Here is a 19,429-nt window from a genome sequence, read left to right as displayed (position 1 = left end):
GGAATCCCCGCCCCTTGAGGTCCCACCGGACCCTCTCTCCAAAATACACTTTCAATTTAGAGTAACACCGGCTTCTTTCAAAAGGAAGCAATGGAACAATGACTCCTTAAAATTTGCAAAAAATGCAGTGGTTCTAGTCAATGGCCAATGCATGCATTACCCCATGCCCATGAGGGCGACATCTGGAAACTGCTGTTAATTCCACGAACCTACTAGCGGCAGGTATTTATATATTTGTGTATATTTGTGCTCATGGATTATGCCACCCGATACCCAGAAGCTGTTCCTTTACACTCAGCTATATCTAAGGCAATCACACTGGAATTGGTAGGGGTCTTTGCATGAGTCGCCATCCATAAAGAAGTCCTAATGGACCAAGGGACACCTTTTAACTCGGAGACATTCAGGGAAATGGCCAAGTTACTGAAAATAAAGCACTTAAAGACAGTGGTAAATCATCCTCAAACCGACGGTCTAGTGGAGAGGTTTGATCAGACTCTCAAGCAGATGCTTTTCAATGTGGTCAGCCGGGATGGGAGGAATTGGGATCAACTCCTCCCCCTCGTTCTCTTTGCTTATCGGGAAGTCCCACAAGCCTCTACGGGGTTCTCACCTTTTGAATAATTATACGGACGACAGCCCCGGGGTATATTAGATATTTTGAAAGAAGGCTGGGAAGGAGAGGTTCTTCCCTCTACAAATATATTGAAATATATCGCTCAGTTACACAATAGATTTGAGAAAATCTGACCTATTCTAAAAAGTCATATGGAAGAAGCGCAACCAGCACAGACCTGCTATTATGATCGTGGCATGACACTCCAAGAATTCCATCCAGGGGATCGTGTCATGGTACTAGTTCCCACCTTCCATTCCAAATTACTCACCCATTGGCAAGGCCCTTATGAAATTAAGGAGAGGAATGAGCTTGTTGTATATTGGGTGAAACAGACCAATCGTTGACCATGCAAGCGGATTTATCATGTGAATTTGCTGAAGCCATGGAAGGAAAGGTATCCCGATCACTCCTCTGATCAGCCCCGCTCACTCTTTGCTCATACAGAGACCCTTAATTTCGGCGAGGAATTATCTTCCACACAGAGGCGGGAGCTGGGTGAAAAACCTGGAAGGACCTATCCGATTGCGCACAACTTAGTTACCGAGCTGGGGGTTATAGTCTGAGAGTGCCCCTATAGACTTCCCGATGCAAAGAAAGCAGCAGTGGAGCTGCAAATCAAGCGAATCCTGGAACTAGGAGTAATAGAGAAAAGTTACAGTTCCTGGTCCAGTCCGATCATCTTGGTTAGTAAGCCTGATGGCAGTTGGAGGTTTTGCAATGACTTCGTTGGCTTAATCAGATCTCCTAGTTTGACACTTATTCCATGCCTTGCGTGGACGACCTCCTCAAAAGGCTTGGCCAAGTGAAATTTTTGACCATGCTTGGCATGACAAAGGGGTACTGGCAGATTCCTTTAACGGATTCTGCAAAGGTCAAGACCGCATTTACCACCCCTAGTGGACACTGGCAGTATTGTGTCCTTCCATTCGGGTTACAAGGGGCTCCTGCGACTTTCCAGCATCTGGTGGACAAAGTCTGTCTCCATAATGCGTATAGTGCTGCCTACCTATATGACGTTCTCATCTATTCCAGCACATGGAAGGAACACGTACAGCAAGTCAAAGTAGTATTGCAGATGCTAGGAGAAGCCTGGATTCATATCTTGAAGACTAAAAGAGGCTAAATATTTGGGCTACCTGGTAGGTCAGGGTACCATGAAGCCACAATGTTCAAATATAGATGCCATTTTAAAATGGTCCCATCCGCTAACAAAGCGGCAAGTCCAAGTATTTCTCGGATTAGCCGGGTACTACCGCCGGTTTGTACCCCAGTTTTCAGAGAGAGCGGTGCCCTTGACAGATTTAACAAAAAAGAGGGCTCCTACCAATGTGGTATGGACTGATAAGACAGATGCCACATTCTGCGACTTGAAACAGGCTCTTACTTCAGCACCTATATTAAAAGCTCCTAATTTTTCTCTCCCTTTAATTCTCCAGACAGATGCTTTGGACACAGGCTTGGAGGCCATGCTGAGCCAAAGCATCAATGGTGTTGAACGCCCCATCATGTACCAGAACCAGAGCCAGAAACTGTTGGATCAGGAGACCAGGTATGCCGCGATGGAAAGGGAAGCCCTCACGATTAAATGGGCGATAATGTAGTTGATTTACTACCTCTGGTGATGGACCATGCACCTTTATGTTGGATGGCCCTTCACAACTTGACCTCCAAACATACAAGTTTTTGCTGATTCATCGTAAGAGCTCTCTCCATGCCAATGCTGATGCTGATGAGTAATTGTAATATCACCACCGACAAGGGGGTGGCGGAGTGTGCTGACTGTCTTTCTCAGTTACTTGCAGACTGTTCCCGGGAAATCCCGCCAGGTTCCGGCACCCTTGATGACTTTACTTCTAGGTCTGGCCCCAGAGATAATGTCACTTCTGGTCCCGACAACATCACTTCCGATACCAGCCCTAAAGCTGCACATGGCAACATTTTGCTGACAGAATGCAAGCCCTGAAAACAGTTCAAAAAGAGAACATGACTGATCAAGGTTGTCATCAGATTTCTGTAGCTCCATTACAATTTAAATCTAAAACCAGGAATCGCTTTGGATTTCACAAAATAAATGGAGAACTTGAGATGACAACAGCCATATGCCATGGGAAATTCAAGTACTGTGGTAATACTACTAATATTCATGCACATTTTGCTTGACAGCACCAGGAGATAAACTCTGATGGCACCAAGCCAGCTATACCAAGTAAGCAGAAAACTCTGGACACAGTTTTAAACAAATTTCCTGGTACTTGTGATAAGGCAAATTGGTTAACAAAGTCTATTGCATATTTTATTTGCAAGGACCTTTGTCCATACAGCATAGTAGAAAATGCAGGATTCTACAACATGATTTATACTCTCAAACCAAGGTATGATATTTCATCGCAACTCTTTTTCTCTTATACAGCAGTCCCCAAAATACACAATGAGGATAAATCAGAATTAAAACAATTATTCTGTAAAGACAAAAAGACGTTGTGAGCCACCCAGTGTTATGTTATATAACATCACATCATATAACTTAAGAATGGTGTTTATCCTCTCTTATGTTTTACAAATGCTAGTCATGCATGAGAGTCATACTGGGGCTAACATGGTTGAGCTACTTCATATTGAAGAATGGGGACTTGAAGAAAATGAGACAGTGTTAGTCGTTGACAACGGGGCGAATATGCTTGTTGCATCTCAGGAGCTGGCTTTCTTCACATTAAATGCTATGTGCACAAATTAAACTTGGCAGCTCAGCGCACACTCAAATTACCGGCTGTTACTCTCCTACTGGGAAGAATAAGATGAGTCATACGGTTTTTCCACAGAAGTATACAAGGCTTTCTAGTTTTAAAGCAAAATCAGAAATTGTTGGATCTTTTACTGCACAGGCCAATTAGCTATGTGCCAACCTGGTGGAACACTGCACATGATATGGCTGAATGTTCCTTGAGCAGTAACCAGCAATCACTGCTGCACTACTGTCCCCAGAGGTGAGGAAGACCGAGAAGGAGATCATGACTTTCACAGAGCTGGATATAACAAATGCAGAAGCATTTGTAGGCACTGAAGCCAGTAAAAGTGTCCACTTCCTTTACAGTATGTCAGATGATAACCCCATACTCTTGGTCATTGCCCTATTTTACTCACAGCTTTTGCAAGACACAGATAGGAGTCTGGGAGAGATAACCTCTTTGTCAGAGATATAAAATATGCTCTTCATCAAGGTCTGAAGAAACAGTATGCAAGCGAACAAGAGATGGACGCACTTTATGTGGCATCAGCCACTGATGCAAGAACTAAATCACTACATTTCCTGTCAGAGAATGAGAGAAAAGAAACCTATAAAAGGATGGTCCACAAAGCTGCAGCAGTGGAGCAGCAGCAAGCATCTCAGGTAAACTGAAATTCATAAATACCTGTCAAATATTATAGACTCATAATTATTATTATTCATAGGCCTTGCCAGAATGCTGGCATGGGCAGCAGCTATGGCTTCTTTCTCATTTTTCTGTTTAAGATTCCTCAGTATGTTGAGTATCCTCATTCCAGTCACTCTTTGTAGCCAGCAAAGAACATTAATAGTTTACAATCCCTGTTGATTTCCAGACCCTTCTTATCAATTTCTTCTACCACCACATCTAAGAGTTTTTGTTCTTCAACTAACAGCATTGTATCATCTGCGAATGCCAATGGTTTATAATCACGCCAACAACCTTTATCCCATCAAGCTCTCTGACATACCACATGATCACTTCTGTATATATTGAAAAAACATCAGGGGACAAGACACAACCTTGTCTTGTTCCTCTCTTCACTTTTGTATACTCACTATTAAGTCCATTTAATCTAATAGCAGCTTTATGATCCCAATATAAATTCTTTAATGAAGTCTTGTCCATCCACATCAATAGATTCATGCATTTCAATTAATGGATCATGCCTCACATGATTTCTACTAAATATTGTTTAGTTTACAATTTTTACTGAACATTTTATATTCCACTGCCTTTTATTTATTGCTAAGGATTTCAGTGGATTTCTAATTTCTGCAGAATGTTATATTTCACTCAAAATGTATTTTCATTTGTTCATATACAATGCATGCTGCTCTAAAAGTATGTTTGTACTGCTAGTATGAAATTTCTAAATTTTATACATTTCTATTGTTACGTATACCGTTATGAACTTTACTTGTTGACTCAATAAAACACTTTTTAAATATCTTTAATTGTATTAGACACAATGACTTAAAAATGTGATGTTGGAAAGAAATTCTTTTCAATTAAACAAATCAGAAATAAATTGTAATATGAATCGTAGTACTAGTGCTGGGCGGTATACCGGTTCATACCAAAAAACTTTTATTTTTATTATGATAAGGATTTTTCTTATACCGCAACAGTGGTTTAAATAGCCTAAACAACTTTCAGAACATGGCGCAGCGGGAAACTGTTTAAGGGGGGACCTTCTTCACTGCTGCACCGCTAAACACTAATGCAACAGAGTACATGCGTTAGTGGAGGTATTGAACTGTGAAAATGGACAGAGAACATTCTGAAACTGAAGCTGTAGCAGACGATAAAGTTGAACATGATGACACAGAAGAACTTTTGCCGAAAAAAGGAGCCGTGTCTGTTGTCTGTAGATACTTTGGTTTTAAAAGGTCGGATGTGGACCATTATGTTCAAATGTGTGAATACTGTTTCTATACTACTGGATAATACTGCAAGCCAAGTTGTACTTGTTTTATTTTTTTTTCAATACTGTGTAATGTACCTGGGTACTGTGTAATAGTGTGATGACATGCTGAATTTACTATCGACATTTCCACTTTAATCTCGACGCTTATGACGAGAATAAAGTTGACATGTTGATTTTATTCTCTCCGTTTATGTCAAGATTAAAGTCGACATATTGACTTTATTCTCGTAATTTGTCATTAAAGCAGAACATCGTAAACTAAACTTCATCTTCAAATGAATATTAAATTTACTAGATTTTCTCAAATCCCGTCATAAGTTATGTAGCACATTAAATGATTTGTGTTAAATGTTCCCGGAGCCATGTTAATCGGTACGTGCTTCTTAAACTGACTTCCTCTTGCACTAAGTGGAGGCGCAGGCAGCAATTACCACAGATAATACATTAATTTCATGATATTCCTGCCCCCTGAACATTTAGAATGCTAAGATAAATACTTGATATCATTTTCATGACGAAATACATTAAAGCATGTATTAATCATGTGGGTGCATGGCTACGTCACCGCAAGGGGGTCCCGGATGTTCCCTGCCTTGAATTTGCATGTTTTTCTGGTGGGTTTACTCGGCGTACTTCAGTTATTTTCAAAGTCATGTAGGATGTGGGGTTTTGTTATGCTATACTGACCCTGCTAGTGTATGTATTGCTCGTATTTACCCTGCAATGTACTGGCATCACGTTCAGGATTTGCTCCTGCCTCGCACACAATGCTTGCTGGGATGGGTGCAACCCTGAATGGATGGTATAATTAGACATGTATAAGGAAGATTTTTTTAAAAGTTCTGAACACTCCGTTGTCTAAGTTTATAACTAGGTTTAATTTCACAAAGACGTTTATCGTGTGGTGATTGGTTATGTGGAGAAAGAAAAAGGAAAGATAGGAACTGCGGGTTTGGTACGTCAGACAGAGACAGCGCGCATGCAATAAAGAAAGTCCGCTCAGAAGAACATACATTGAATTCTGTGTTCGTGTCTCCGACCACCAGATCACGAACCCAATATTTACACAATATTTAAGTTAAACCTGTGTGATACCCATTCATACATCCAGTTTTTTGGAGCCTCGTCACACCTGCCATAAAGTTCTCTACACTGAACGTACACCTGGGCACCCCTTACTGTGAGGGAGCAGCACTACTGCCACACTACCATGCATGTTTAATACCTGCTTTAATGCATTTCATCATGAAAATTTATCATAGCATTCTATATTTTCAGAGAGCAGGAATATCATGAAGTGAATGTATTCTGTGCGGCAATCGTTGCCGGTGCCTCCTCTTACTGCAAAGGAAGCCAGTTTAAGAAGCGAGTAGCAATTAACAACTGGGTCGGGGAACACTTAACACAAAGCATTTAATGTGCTACTTTAATTTATGATGGGGTTTGAGAAAATCTAGTAAATTAAACATTGATTTTAGGATGAAGTTTAGTTTACAACATTCTACTTTAATGACAAAATAAACTATGAGAATAAAGTGGAAATGTCGACTTTAATCTCAACATATATATATTTTTTTCTTCACTGTGTCCGTATTTTTTTTCTTTACTATGGCCCTAATATGCTTCCGTAGGGCTATACCACAAATAGCATTATAAATGCAAGTTACAGTTTTATTATTTATGTATATAGCTTAGCTTGAAGCAAGGTCCATATTAATGCAGTTTACCTTAATAATGGTTCAGTTGGTAAAGATGTCATCACCAAGTTGCAATAGTTTTATTTTATTTTTATTTAATTTGGTGAATACTGTGTAATGCACCTGGGCTTGAAGTCTTGGAAGTAATAGTATTATTACTGGAAGTTGCACTATTATATATTGTATTGTTATTATTTATTACTTTATAATATATGCAGTTTAATAATGGTAAAGTTGTTTATAAAGTCACTTTAACGTGCCAGTGGACAGAGATTGTTCACATTAACAAAGTGTAGTTGGTTTACAAAAAATATTTACTACTAGCAAAATACCCGCGCTTCACAGCGGACAAGTAGTGTGTTAAAGAGGTTATGTAAACATATATATACATATACATATATACATACAGGGTATATATACATATCTACATATACACATATCTACATATACATACATACATTGTGCGTTGTAACACGGGCTGTGATTGTTACATGGGAGGAAGACGACAAATCACAGCGTACTGCTTTCTAATCGGGCCTGTGATTGGTGCTTTGACTGATGCCCAGATCCCACAGTACCCCCCTCTTAGGTAGAGGTGTTAGGCAAGTGCAATTGAATAGCGGTGGTGCAAGTTTAGCTTTACACCTGTTTTTAAGGCTTATTGACTGAAAGGGGCTTTCATGAAAAAAGTTAGGGCTTTGCTACAGGATACACCCTTCACAAGTTAAGGAAGTAAAAATAAAGGTATATATTTCTGTTTTATTTAAAGCTTTTAAGTTTGTATGCGGGCGGTATGGTGGCGCAGTGAAAGGTGCCAGTTAGGAGACCCGAATTCGCTTCCCTGCGTGGAGTTTGAATGTTCTCCCCGTGTCTGTCTGGGTTTCCTCTGGGTACTCCGGTTTCCTCCCACAGTCCAAAGACATGCAGGTTAGGTGCATTGGCGATTCTAAATTGTCCCTGGTGTGTGGGTGTGTGTGGGTGTGGGTGTGTGCGCCCTGCGGTGGGCTGGCACCTTACCCGGGGTTTGTTTCCTGCCTTGTGCCCTGTGTTGGCAGGGATTGGCTCCTGTATTTAGGATATAGCGGGTTGGATAATGGATGGATGGACATTTGTATGCATTACCCCATTTGCCCATTTTCGTTTTTTTTTGTTTCTTCAGTAATATTTCAGCAAACCCGGAGCTTGTCAGTTCAAATCCTGGTACTGACACCACTGTGTGACCCTGAGGAAGTCACTTCACCTGCCTGTGCTGCAAAAAACAAAAGTAATGTAACAAATTGTACCTCAGATGTTGCAAGTTGTTGGAATAAAGGCATAAGTCAAATAGATAAATATGTATTATACACATAGGAACTATTCATTTCTTTTCAGTTAAGTCATCTGCAGCAAACCTTTATAAATGAGGGTTTCTCCTTTTTAGATAGTGCAAACTGTTTCTGCTTCATTGAGGTTTTCTCTTGGAGAGCTTTTTTCATTTCATTGAAAATTAAAGCAGCAGCTGCCAAAATATGTAGCTTTCTTATTAATTTTTCAACATTGTGTAAAATAACTTTATAAAGTAACATAAAAGGTTTAAATACTGGTTATCCTTTTACACTAAAATATTACTGAAGAGATACAAAAAAAGTAAAATGCATATGTTGTTTTTCTTTAAGGAGATTAAATATTACTGAAGAAAGAAAAAAAAAACTAAAACAGCCAAATGGGGCTATGCATACGAACTTAAAAGGTTTAAATAAAACAGAAATATATACCTTTATTTTTACTTCCTTAACTTGTGGAGGGTGTATCTGTAGCAAAGCCCTAACTTTTTTCGTAAAAGCCCGTTTCAGTCAATAAGTCTTAAAAACAGGTGTAAAGATATTGACAATAAGCTACGCAAACCCACCAAGACATGGAATTGTTTAAATCAAGGCGCGAGTTGAAAAACACCATCCCATACTATTAGTTAATGATTAACACATTTCTATATGTATTGTAAGCATACAATACAACTGATAATATGTTGCGCTTATTTATCTGGTGTATCGACATTTTTGCGCGTTTAACAGCTGAAATCCAATGTGGTTTGTGCCCTTCAGAATGAAAACAGTTTGCATTTACCTTTTTAATAAAAGGCGAGCTTTTAAGCCTGAGAAATCACCCCGTAAATGCACACGTTTAATTGAACGTGTTAATATGTATTCTTACACACTGTTTCTTCTTCATTGAGGTTTTCTCTAGCATGTAGATCGGAGTAATTACATTCACGGCATTCGTAGTCTGAATCACAATCTTATTGTATGGGTGGTTACCTACCAGGTAACGCTTATGGTTGGCCAGCAAGTCAGCTAACATCAGCCACGGTGCCTTTAGTTGTGAGAAGCAGATCATAGAATGGTTGAAAACAGTTTACTGTCAAATAATGCAAAGAGTACGCGACACGTGTTTCACCCTAATTCTTGGCTCATCAGGCGTAAGGCAAGTGTAATTGAATAGCGGCGCGTCATTGAATAGCGGCACTGCAAGTTTAGTTTCTTTTCAATAAAGTCAGGCGTTAGGCAAATGTCATTGAATAGCGGCACTGCAAGTTTAGTTTCTTTTCAATAAAGTCAGGCGTTAGGCAAGTGTCATTGAATAGCGGCGCGTCATTGAATAGTGGCACTGCAAGTTTAGTTTCTTTTCAATAAAGTCAGGCGTTAGGCAAGTGTCATTGAATAGCGGCACTGCAAGTTTAGTTTCTTTTCAATAAAGTCAGGCGTTAGGCAAGTGTCATTGAATAGCGGCACGTCATTGAAGAGTGGCGCTGCAAGTTTAGTTTCTTTTCAATAAAGTCAGGCGTTAGGCAAGTGTCATTGAATAGCGGCGCGTCATTGAATAGTGGCACTGCAAGTTTAGTTTCTTTTCAATAAAGTCAGGCGTTAGGCAAGTGTCATTGAATAGCGGCACTGCAAGTTTAGTTTCTTTTCAATAAAGTCAGGCGTTAGGCAAGTGTCATTGAATAGCGGCACGTCATTGAAGAGTGGCGCTGCAAGTTTAGTTTCTTTTCAATAAAGTCAGGCGCGCTTTGCAGCGGCGAAGTTCTGCTTTAAAATTTTTATTAAGAAGAAAAGAAAACCTTTTTAAACTGAGGGAAAATATACCAATAACAATTTGTTAAGGATCTGTTTTTTTGTGAAGCTGCCTTTACACAGCCTGTCCGCTGTTTTATAAACGAACGCCATATAAAGCCGTCCTTTCTCCTTCAGTCAGTTCACGTGATTACGTGTGAGGCGTGATGACGTGATAGGCAACCCCCGCAACCCCGCCTCCCACGGCCAGCGAGCTGCCGTCCATTACTGTATATGGACAAAAAAGAGGTTCCAGTTATGACCGTTACGCTTTGTATTTTGAAATGAAACCTGCCTAACCTTTGTAAGTAAGCTGTAAGGAATGAGCCTGCCAAATTTCAGCCTTCCACCTACACGGGAAGTTGGAGAATTAGTGATGAGTGAGTCAGTCAGTCAGTCAGTCAGTGAGTGAGTCAGTGAGGGCTTTGCCTTTTATTAGTATAGATTTATTCCTTTTCTAAGACATGTTCAGTGCAATACAACTTTTGACAAGCACCTCTGGATATTTTATTTAGTCTAAATGCCTCTTTAGATGGTTGAAAATATGTTGTCAAAATTTTAGTTTAAGTTGTTTGCAAACTTTGTTCAATAAAAAGGCTCTATATTTTGACTGCATCTGTCATGCAATGTGATTCCTCCTCTTCATTAGTGCCACCCCCTTGAAAACTTGCAGTGGAATATGTGGTTAACATCCACTCATAGATAGATAGATAGATAGATAGATAGATAGATAGATAGATAGATAGATAGATAGATAGATAGATAGATAGATAGATAGATAGATAGATAGATAGATACTCCAGCAGCACCTTACTTATACAAAAAACAATATTAAATTAAAGATTGATAATAATGCAGGTAAAAAAACAGACAATATCTTTGTATAATGTTAATGTTTACCCCCCTGGGTGGAATTGAAGAGTCGCATAGTTTGGGGGAGGAATGATCTTCTCAGTCTATCAGTGGAGCAGGACACTGACAGCAGTCTGTCGCTGAAGCTGCTCTTCTGTCTGGAGATGACACTGTTTAGTGGATGCAGTGGATTTTCCATAATTGATAGGAGCCTGCTGAGCGCTCGTCGCTCTGCCACAGATGTCAAACTGTCTAGCTCCATGCCAACAATAGAGCCTGCCTTCCTCACCAGTTTGTCCAGGCGTGAGGCGTCTTTCTTCTTAATGCTGCCTCCCCAGCACACCACCGCGTAGAAGAGGGTGCTCGCCACAACCGTCTGGTAGAACATCTGCAGCATCTTATTGCAGATGTTGAAGGATGCCAGCCTTCTAAGGAAGTATAACCGGCTCTGTCCTTTCTTACACAGAGCATCAGTATTGGCGGTCCAGTCTAATTTATCATCCAGCTGCACTCCCAGGTATTTATAGGTCTGCACCATCTGCACACAGACACCTCTGATGATCACGGGGTCCATGATGGGTCTGAGCCTCCTATAATCCAACTCCAGCTCCTTGGTTTTGCTGGTGTTCAGGTGTAGGTGGTTTGAGTTGCACCATTTATACATGGGAAAAAGTACCGTCCAATAATGTGAAACCGGTATAATTTTTAAAAATACAATGATATAGAATTTTGGTCATACCGCCCAGCACTACGTAGTACACAGAAAATCGTAAAACACATCATACTGGCAGGCAAAATTAATTGCAATATCAAATCAAGAGGTCTCCGTTGATTCCCACCCCTACTTGTGACTACACAGCCTTTATTATTTTCAACACTAGATTTTATTCTTGCAGTTTTCAAGGTGAGGTCATTGTATGAGATACCTAATTTCCAATTCAAAAATCACAGACTGGGTAAATAAATAAATAATACAGCCTCATCATATTATTTTTTAGACAATATAGATGGCACTGGTATAATTTGTATAAGTTTGCCAACAATGACACTATACTTGGACAAATTAACATTTAGGTTTTTCATAGAAATCTTTCAACAGTTATTGTAAGTACATGCAGGATAAATGTAACTTTCTAGGGAAACACAAACACAACTAAAAATAATGACAAATATACGTTATTAAGAAACAGTAATAGTTTATAAAGATAAAAAGGGGGTAAATTTGATCAGTCATTAAATTTTATAAGTTAAAATGTCAAAAGTCTCAAATGATGTGCACCATTTGGGTTTGCTAAATAGCACTTAAAATCTAACCAGCATTCTTTCATGCTACATTTTCCCCTCTTTTTCACTCTCTCTAGCAATAGAACTATCTTTTTTGCTTCTTACTCTTAACTTCATATGACCTGACAGAAAACAGCAATTAAAATGATAGAAAGAATTTTGACTTTTAAAAAATTGTCTCTCAATTAAGCAACAAGCATAAACTGTTTCAACAACACATTCTTCTCACAACTATAACACTAATTCTGATTGTAAGACTTTTACAAACCAGTGTCCACTGAAGATGGTAGCACATTACCTGAGACCTGGCTTAGTAAATGTGACACCGTTCCCCTAGCTGAGGCGTCACCAGATGGCTACTCGTTCATTCATAAGTCTAGAGATTTTGGTCGAGGAGGAGGCCTTGGAATAATTCACTGTAACAAAATGCAAATCACTTCTAAAAATTTAGGCAACTTTACATCCTTTGAGGCATTCATTTTAAATATTAAAACAGATTCCAACACAATTATAGTGCTAGTCTACAGACCAACAGGGCGATATTCATTGTTCATGACTGAATTTAGCAACCTTCTATCTGATTTGGCTATAAATTATGATCATGTAGTACTGATGGGTGATTTTAATGTACACATTGATGTGGAAACTGACACTTTTAGCAAATGTTTTACTTATTTGTTAAATTCAGTAGGATTTTGTCAGATTGTCAAAGTCCAACTCATAATCATAACCACACATTAGATTTAATTATAACTTACAAAGTTGAAATTCAAAATTTAAATATCACTCCATTAAATTAAGTTATTTCCGATCACTACTTAATTACATTTGATTTAGTCCTGCCCTTGTCAACACACTCCCAGATTAAAACAAAGACAATGCGACATCTAGATTGTAATTCTGCTTCAAAATTTATAGATGCTTTGAGTAAGTCGAGTTTAACTGCGGAAAACCATTCAGATCAGTTAACATCAAATGTAAACGTGGAAAACAATTTATATCAGCTAACATCACATTATAATGTGACCTTGAGAGATGCTCTGGACACAGTGGCTCCCCTTAAAACAAAAGTGATCAAAGCACATAGAAGCTCTCCCTGGTTTAATGAAAACACTCGAGGTCTTAAATTAGTGTTGAAAACTGGAGCGCAGATGGAGAATAACAAAGTTACATGTCTTTCAAATTGCACGGACAGAGAGTGTTAATAAATATAAAAAAGCCCTCTTTAAAGCTCGCTCAGAATACTATTCTACATAAATAGATAACAATAATAAAAATCCTCGGGTACTGTTTAGAACAGTGGCTAAATTAACAAATGGAAATTCAGATCAACAGTGCAAAATACCAACAGATATTAGCAGTACAGACTTTATGAACTTCTTCAATGAGAAAATTAAAAATATAAGATCCCAGATCTCTGCATCACACTACTAACCAAATACTGGCTTAGCAGACCCTGTCTCAGATTGCATTCAGCACTTTAGTAATTTTAATCCTGTAACTGAGCAGGAAGTCTTAACTTTAATTTCTAAAATGAAGCCCACTACTTGTTCCATAGATCCAGTGCCAACAAAACTAGTAAAAAGTGCAATGAATGTTCTTGCAGCGCCTGTTCTAAACATTATCAGTAGTTCATTATTGCATGGCACAGTACCTGATACACTAAAAGTGTCAGTCATTAAACCATTACTTAAAAAGTCAGACCTAGACCCACACATACTAAATAATTATAGGCCTATTTCAAATCTACCGTTTCTCTCTAAAATACTAGAAAAAGTAGTCGCCAATCAGCTTCAGTCACACCTTACGCATTATAATTTATTTGAGAAATTCCAGTCTGGTTTTTGCACTGATCATAGTACAGAAACGGCACTAACGCGGGTTGTAAACGACATTCTGATATCCTACGATGAAGGAAACTCCACTGTAATTATGTTGTTGGACTTAAGTGCAGCATTTGACACCATCGACCATTCTATTTTACTACATAGGCTAGAAAATGATGTTGGGCTTACAGGCACCGTGCTCGCTTGGTTTAGTTCTTATTTATCAAATCGATTCCAATATGTACAGAAATGTGCTGACAGTACTCCATCATTATACACAGAAGTTCAATATGGTGTCCTGCAGGGCTCAGTACCGGGACCTTTACTGTTTTCACTTTACATGCTTCCACTGGGATCTATCATTAGGAAACATAATGTTAATTTTCACTCATATGCAGATGACACCCAGTTATACCTTTCATTTAAATCAGATGAAGTTTCTCCAATGTTGTCTTTAATTAGTTGTGTTAGCGAATTAAAGGAGTGGATGAATGAGAACTACTTGTCTTTAAATACAGATAAAATAGAGAATGTTAATTGTTGGAGGGAATGACACTGATCATAACAATATTTTGTCATCATTTAACTCAAATTAATTTAACCCAATTAATTTTACTGAATCAGCCCGCAATCTAGGAGTTATCTTTGACTCTAGCATGTCATTTAAAGAGCATATTACAAAGTTGTCCAAAACATGTTTTTTCCATCTTAAAAATGTTAGAAAATTAAGGCGCTTTATAAATAAACAGGATTCTGAGAAATTAATTCATGCATTTATCTCTAGTAGGATTGACTACTGCAATGCAGTGTTCACTGGATGTTCAAACTGTTCTTTATACAGCCTCCAGTTAATACAAAATGCGGCTGCAAGAAATATTATAAGAACAAGAAAATACGAACACATAACTCCAGTTCTTAAATCCTTACACTGGCTCCCGGTTAAGTTTAGGGCAGATTTCAAAATCCTTCGTTTAACATATAAAGCATTAAATGGCCGAGGTCCAGCTTACTTGTCTGAACTTATCATGACTTACAAACCAGAGCGCACATTAAGATCTCAAGATGCTGGTCTGCTTATGGTTCCAAGGATTAATAAAATAACAATGGGAGGTTGGGCTTTTAGTTACAGGGCCCCTAAACTGTGGAATGGTCTGCCTGCTACTATAAGAGATGCCCCTTCGGTCTCAGCTTTTAAATCCCGGCTGAAGACTCACTACTTCAGTTTAGCATATCCTGACTAGAGCTGCTGATTAACTGTACATACTGCATCTCTGTTGTTAGTCATTAGCACTAAAACATAAGTAACATGATAGTTAGAATTGGATACTAACCCTCACCTATTCTGTTTCTCTTCTCGGTACTCAAATGTGGCACTTGGTGCCACGGCCCACCTGCCAAGTTGTTTTGCCTGCCTAAGGTAAAGTCATCCCTGATGGAGGATCGCAGGAATCGTGAGAAAGAGGAGTCCTTTCATCGGATTGGCTGGCCCAACACTGTTTCAGCTGTGGAATGGCCAAATGTGGGAGGCAGCTTGATGGATGAGGTCTCCAGGAGTCTAAAATTATCTAAATCTTATTATGTGATATCATCTACTGTTAAATTCTGCTCCGTACTTCTAAAAAATGTTTAATTTTTTATTGAGGATTTGTTCTGTTCTGTATATTGTATTGTATTGTATTGACCCCCTTCTTTTGACACCCACTGCACGCCCAACCTACCTGGAAAGGAGTCTCTCTTTGAACTGCCTTTCCCAAGGTTTCTTCCATTTTTTCTCTACTAGGTTTTTTTGGGAGTTTTTCCTTGTCTTCTTAGAGAGTCAAGGCTGGGGGGCTATCAAGAGGCAGGGCCTGTTAAAGCCCATTGCAGCACTTCCTGTGTGATTTTGGGCTATACAAAAATAAACTGTAAACTGTGTAAACATTACATTATTTCTAGTCAGAGGGTATGTTTGACAACTGCAGAGACTGATCTCATTGCCTGAGGATGTCAGATTACATGGCTAAAAATCGCAAGGCTTAACAACTTAAACAACTGTGTAACAACTTTCCAGCACAGTTTCACAGTTCCAAAATATCACGTTTGTTCCTTTTTTGACAGTCCATAACAAATGTGCCAGACAAATGTAATACTGTACAAATGCTTTCCAGGTATGGCAGTTTCGAGCACAACCTCTGTCTGCCCTTCATTTTTCTATCAAGGTACATCAACACTACCCATCAGACAGACAAGCCTGCTTCTGACTTGCTAACATTATGTAAATTATGCATTTGACTGAAAACTGCTGATAAAGTCATGAAGTGTGACAGGGTCTTGAGCTTCTATAAGCTGAACTACAGAAAATGAGCAAGCTAATCCTTTAGGAGTAATAACCAAGACTCAAAACCTTATGGACCTGAGACTTTAAAAGTTTTCTCTGGACAATACATTTCACAAAACAATGCTGAATATGTAAGTACAGTATGGTGTGCCCGCAATAAAACTGAAATAAATAACTCTTATGATTTCATGTTCTTTCTGATTGGTACTGAATAACTGACAAGTACTGATTTGACTGAGATGTACTGACTACATATTTGCAAAAGAACGAGAAGCAGCTGAGATTTTTGTGTTCTGGGGTGTGAGAGTTAATTAAAAAAATACATTTTGCTCCTAAAATCCTAGTGTTTTAGTTACCACTAAGGTGCCATGTGTGAATTTTTAAAAGTTTTTTTTCCCCTTTAGATGGGTTTTTTACTTTCTTTTTTTTCACCTGCACAGGACAAAACACAGCTGAGTGTTTGGGGGAGTGTTTGGGAAAGTTACTTGTACTTGTTATTTGTCTTCAAACTAGTGTTGGTGAGGCAGGGCAGTAAGCAGCAGTATCTGACACCGGCATCTCTGCAAGTAAATAACTGGCATCGTAGTGACGAATAGTTAAAAGTAATAGTCAAGGAATGCTTAAACCAGGGTATTGGGGGGGGCACCAAGTTTAGGACAGGTCAGGTTTGTACATACAGGAATAAATAATAATATAAATATAAAAATGCATAGTTATGTAAATTCTAACCCAATATTTATATGCAAAGTAAAATGAGTAACATGTTAAAAATAGCTTTGCTTTAATGCTAGAAGTATCAAAAATAAAACAAGTGACTTGTAGATGTATGTAACAGAGAATAACTATGATATTATAACAATAACAGATTTCTGGCTAATAACAAAAGTGGGGATGAATATAACAGAGGGATACACATTTTTAGGAAGGATAGAAAGAACAGAAAAGGAGGTGGAGTTGCTGTGTATGTTAAACAGAATTTAAGCACAAGTCTTCTTTAGTTGGACGATGAGCCCCAACTTAATGAGGGCATGCGGCTTAGTCTGGAAATTGTGATTAGAATTTAAATAATTACTCAGCACTGTTAGTAACAATGCAGGCTTTTAATAAATAAGTGCAGCATGTTTTAATCAAATTAATTTTCAAATAATTCATAAAAAGCAACCTGCAAACAATATCAATATGTATTAATTCGTATTATACATGTAATTATATTGTCAAATTAAACTAATGAAAATTCAGTAATTAAAATACATTGAATAATTATAATACTTACAGAAAGCAGCAATTGCTAAACATTTTATGATGAAAATTGGTGGTTCACAGCTGGGGTAGAATGGTGCAGCTGAATATTCTGCAAAACTTAAGCTGATAATGGCACAACATGCTGGTTTTAAAACCACAACAGATGTCCAGGCATACAAAAAAGCAGGAACTGGGCCAAAAGCCTCTAGCAGATATGAATACTCTCCACCAGATTTTGTGATCATGGTACCCAACTCGGCATAGCATAATGCGCCTGAATAATTGGGAGAAAGTAAATCAAATTAGATAGCCAATAAAATATTGTTAAAAGATCATAAAAACAACTTCAAGGTAAATATATGGTGAAAAGGACAAAAGAATCGGTAATCAGAAAAGGGGTTTCTACCATTTAGAAAACACAAAATATATACTGTAGGAAATGATTTGGCAAAACATATTCCTACATAACCCTCAGCCTACAATCTGGATTCTGTTCATATTCCTTTTGCAGGTTAATCTTTGCTGATTTAGTTTTATTAATAAAAAAATCTCTGTGTGTCTTCAGTTTGACTCTTTTAACACAGATTTATCATTGTGAAGAGAACCACAGACACATGTTGTCAAATAAAGCCACAAACAAATGTAAAAGTTATAGTAAATAAAATCTTACTGATGAAATGGTAGTATTAAGATCACATAAAGAAAATATTGCCAGAAGCTACACACTGAGTGTTTTTTACAAACTCAAGAAGGCAGTGGTAAGAGATAATAAAACAGAAAAAGAAACTAAGTAAACGTGAATGTCATGCTGAAAATAGATGTGTATTATAAATGGAGAAGGGTAAAGGAACCATTGATGACTCAGATGCTGAGCTCACATTCAAGGAGGATTTAAATGCTAAGCACACATTGTTTAAGATGGCATGCACAAAGAACACTTGCATATCAATATAAGGGCAAAAACAGATGAAACTCCATTAGAAATAGAGCTAGACTCAGGTTGGGGTTGAATTCTGGTTTATTTATTTATTTTTAATTGTTTGGCGTTAATTTTAGATTGATTTTGAAGTCATTTATTATATACGTTCTGTACATTTTATCTACTTGATCATATAGTATGTTACTTTCTTTCTCAAAGAAAGAAATTGAGAAAGATACTGGCGCAGTAGTTTTTTATTATTTCAACAGACATTGATTGGAAATGCTAAACCATTTACCTCTGCATCCAAAAGGCATTATTTTGGGAACATATATGAAGAAGATATCAATATTTATGTAAGAAAGAAAAAGTAAACTGCTACTCTTCTACTGTATGTAGTAAAGGTTAATTAACCTTTTTTGCAGAGTGTAATTGTGTAAAATACAACTGGATATTGTCTGCCAGAATACAATACAGGCTACCTTGAAGAAACATGATGCATTTTTTCCTAAAGAGCTCAGTGCGATGCAAGTGACTGAAGCAAGTGTGTTGCTGAAGTTTGAACACTAGCCCAATTTTTGCTAGTACTTCCGTCTGTAACAAAGAGTTACATTGGGTAACAAGTAAAAGGTGGTCAGTTCTGGGTGTAGCCAAGTAAACCAATTACAATGGAAGCATTTAAAGTTTTCTCAGCCAAGTGTGGGTCATGTATTTATGGTCATGATGTATGCTCATTCAAAATGGCCAGAAGTGCATCCAGTCTCTTATACTAGTGTAAGAGCGGGTGAGAGTAGTCCGCTATTCTCCTTACCAGATTTTGGTGTCGGATCTTCTTGGTTTGCGGGCAACCTCAATAGCGTAGCAGACTGAGTCATCGATGTGTGGGAAG

General features: G+C 38.2%; 1 protein-coding gene across 1 annotated transcript in view; it reads right to left on the bottom strand.

Moving 5' to 3' along the window:
- Nucleotides 1–19,429, bottom strand: part of slc7a9 (solute carrier family 7 member 9) — a 294,481-nt gene that overhangs the window by 115,775 nt on the left and 159,277 nt on the right. The window contains exon 4 of the mRNA XM_028810064.2: nt 17,653–17,895. Coding sequence (XP_028665897.1) covers nt 17,653–17,895 — 243 coding nt within the window. The remainder of the gene's footprint in view (nt 1–17,652; nt 17,896–19,429) is intronic.

The sequence above is a fragment of the Erpetoichthys calabaricus genome, chromosome 9 (genome assembly GCF_900747795.2).
Source record: "Erpetoichthys calabaricus chromosome 9, fErpCal1.3, whole genome shotgun sequence".
NCBI classification, from domain to species: domain Eukaryota; kingdom Metazoa; phylum Chordata; class Cladistia; order Polypteriformes; family Polypteridae; genus Erpetoichthys; species Erpetoichthys calabaricus.
This window is presented reverse-complemented; position numbering and strand designations above follow the sequence as displayed.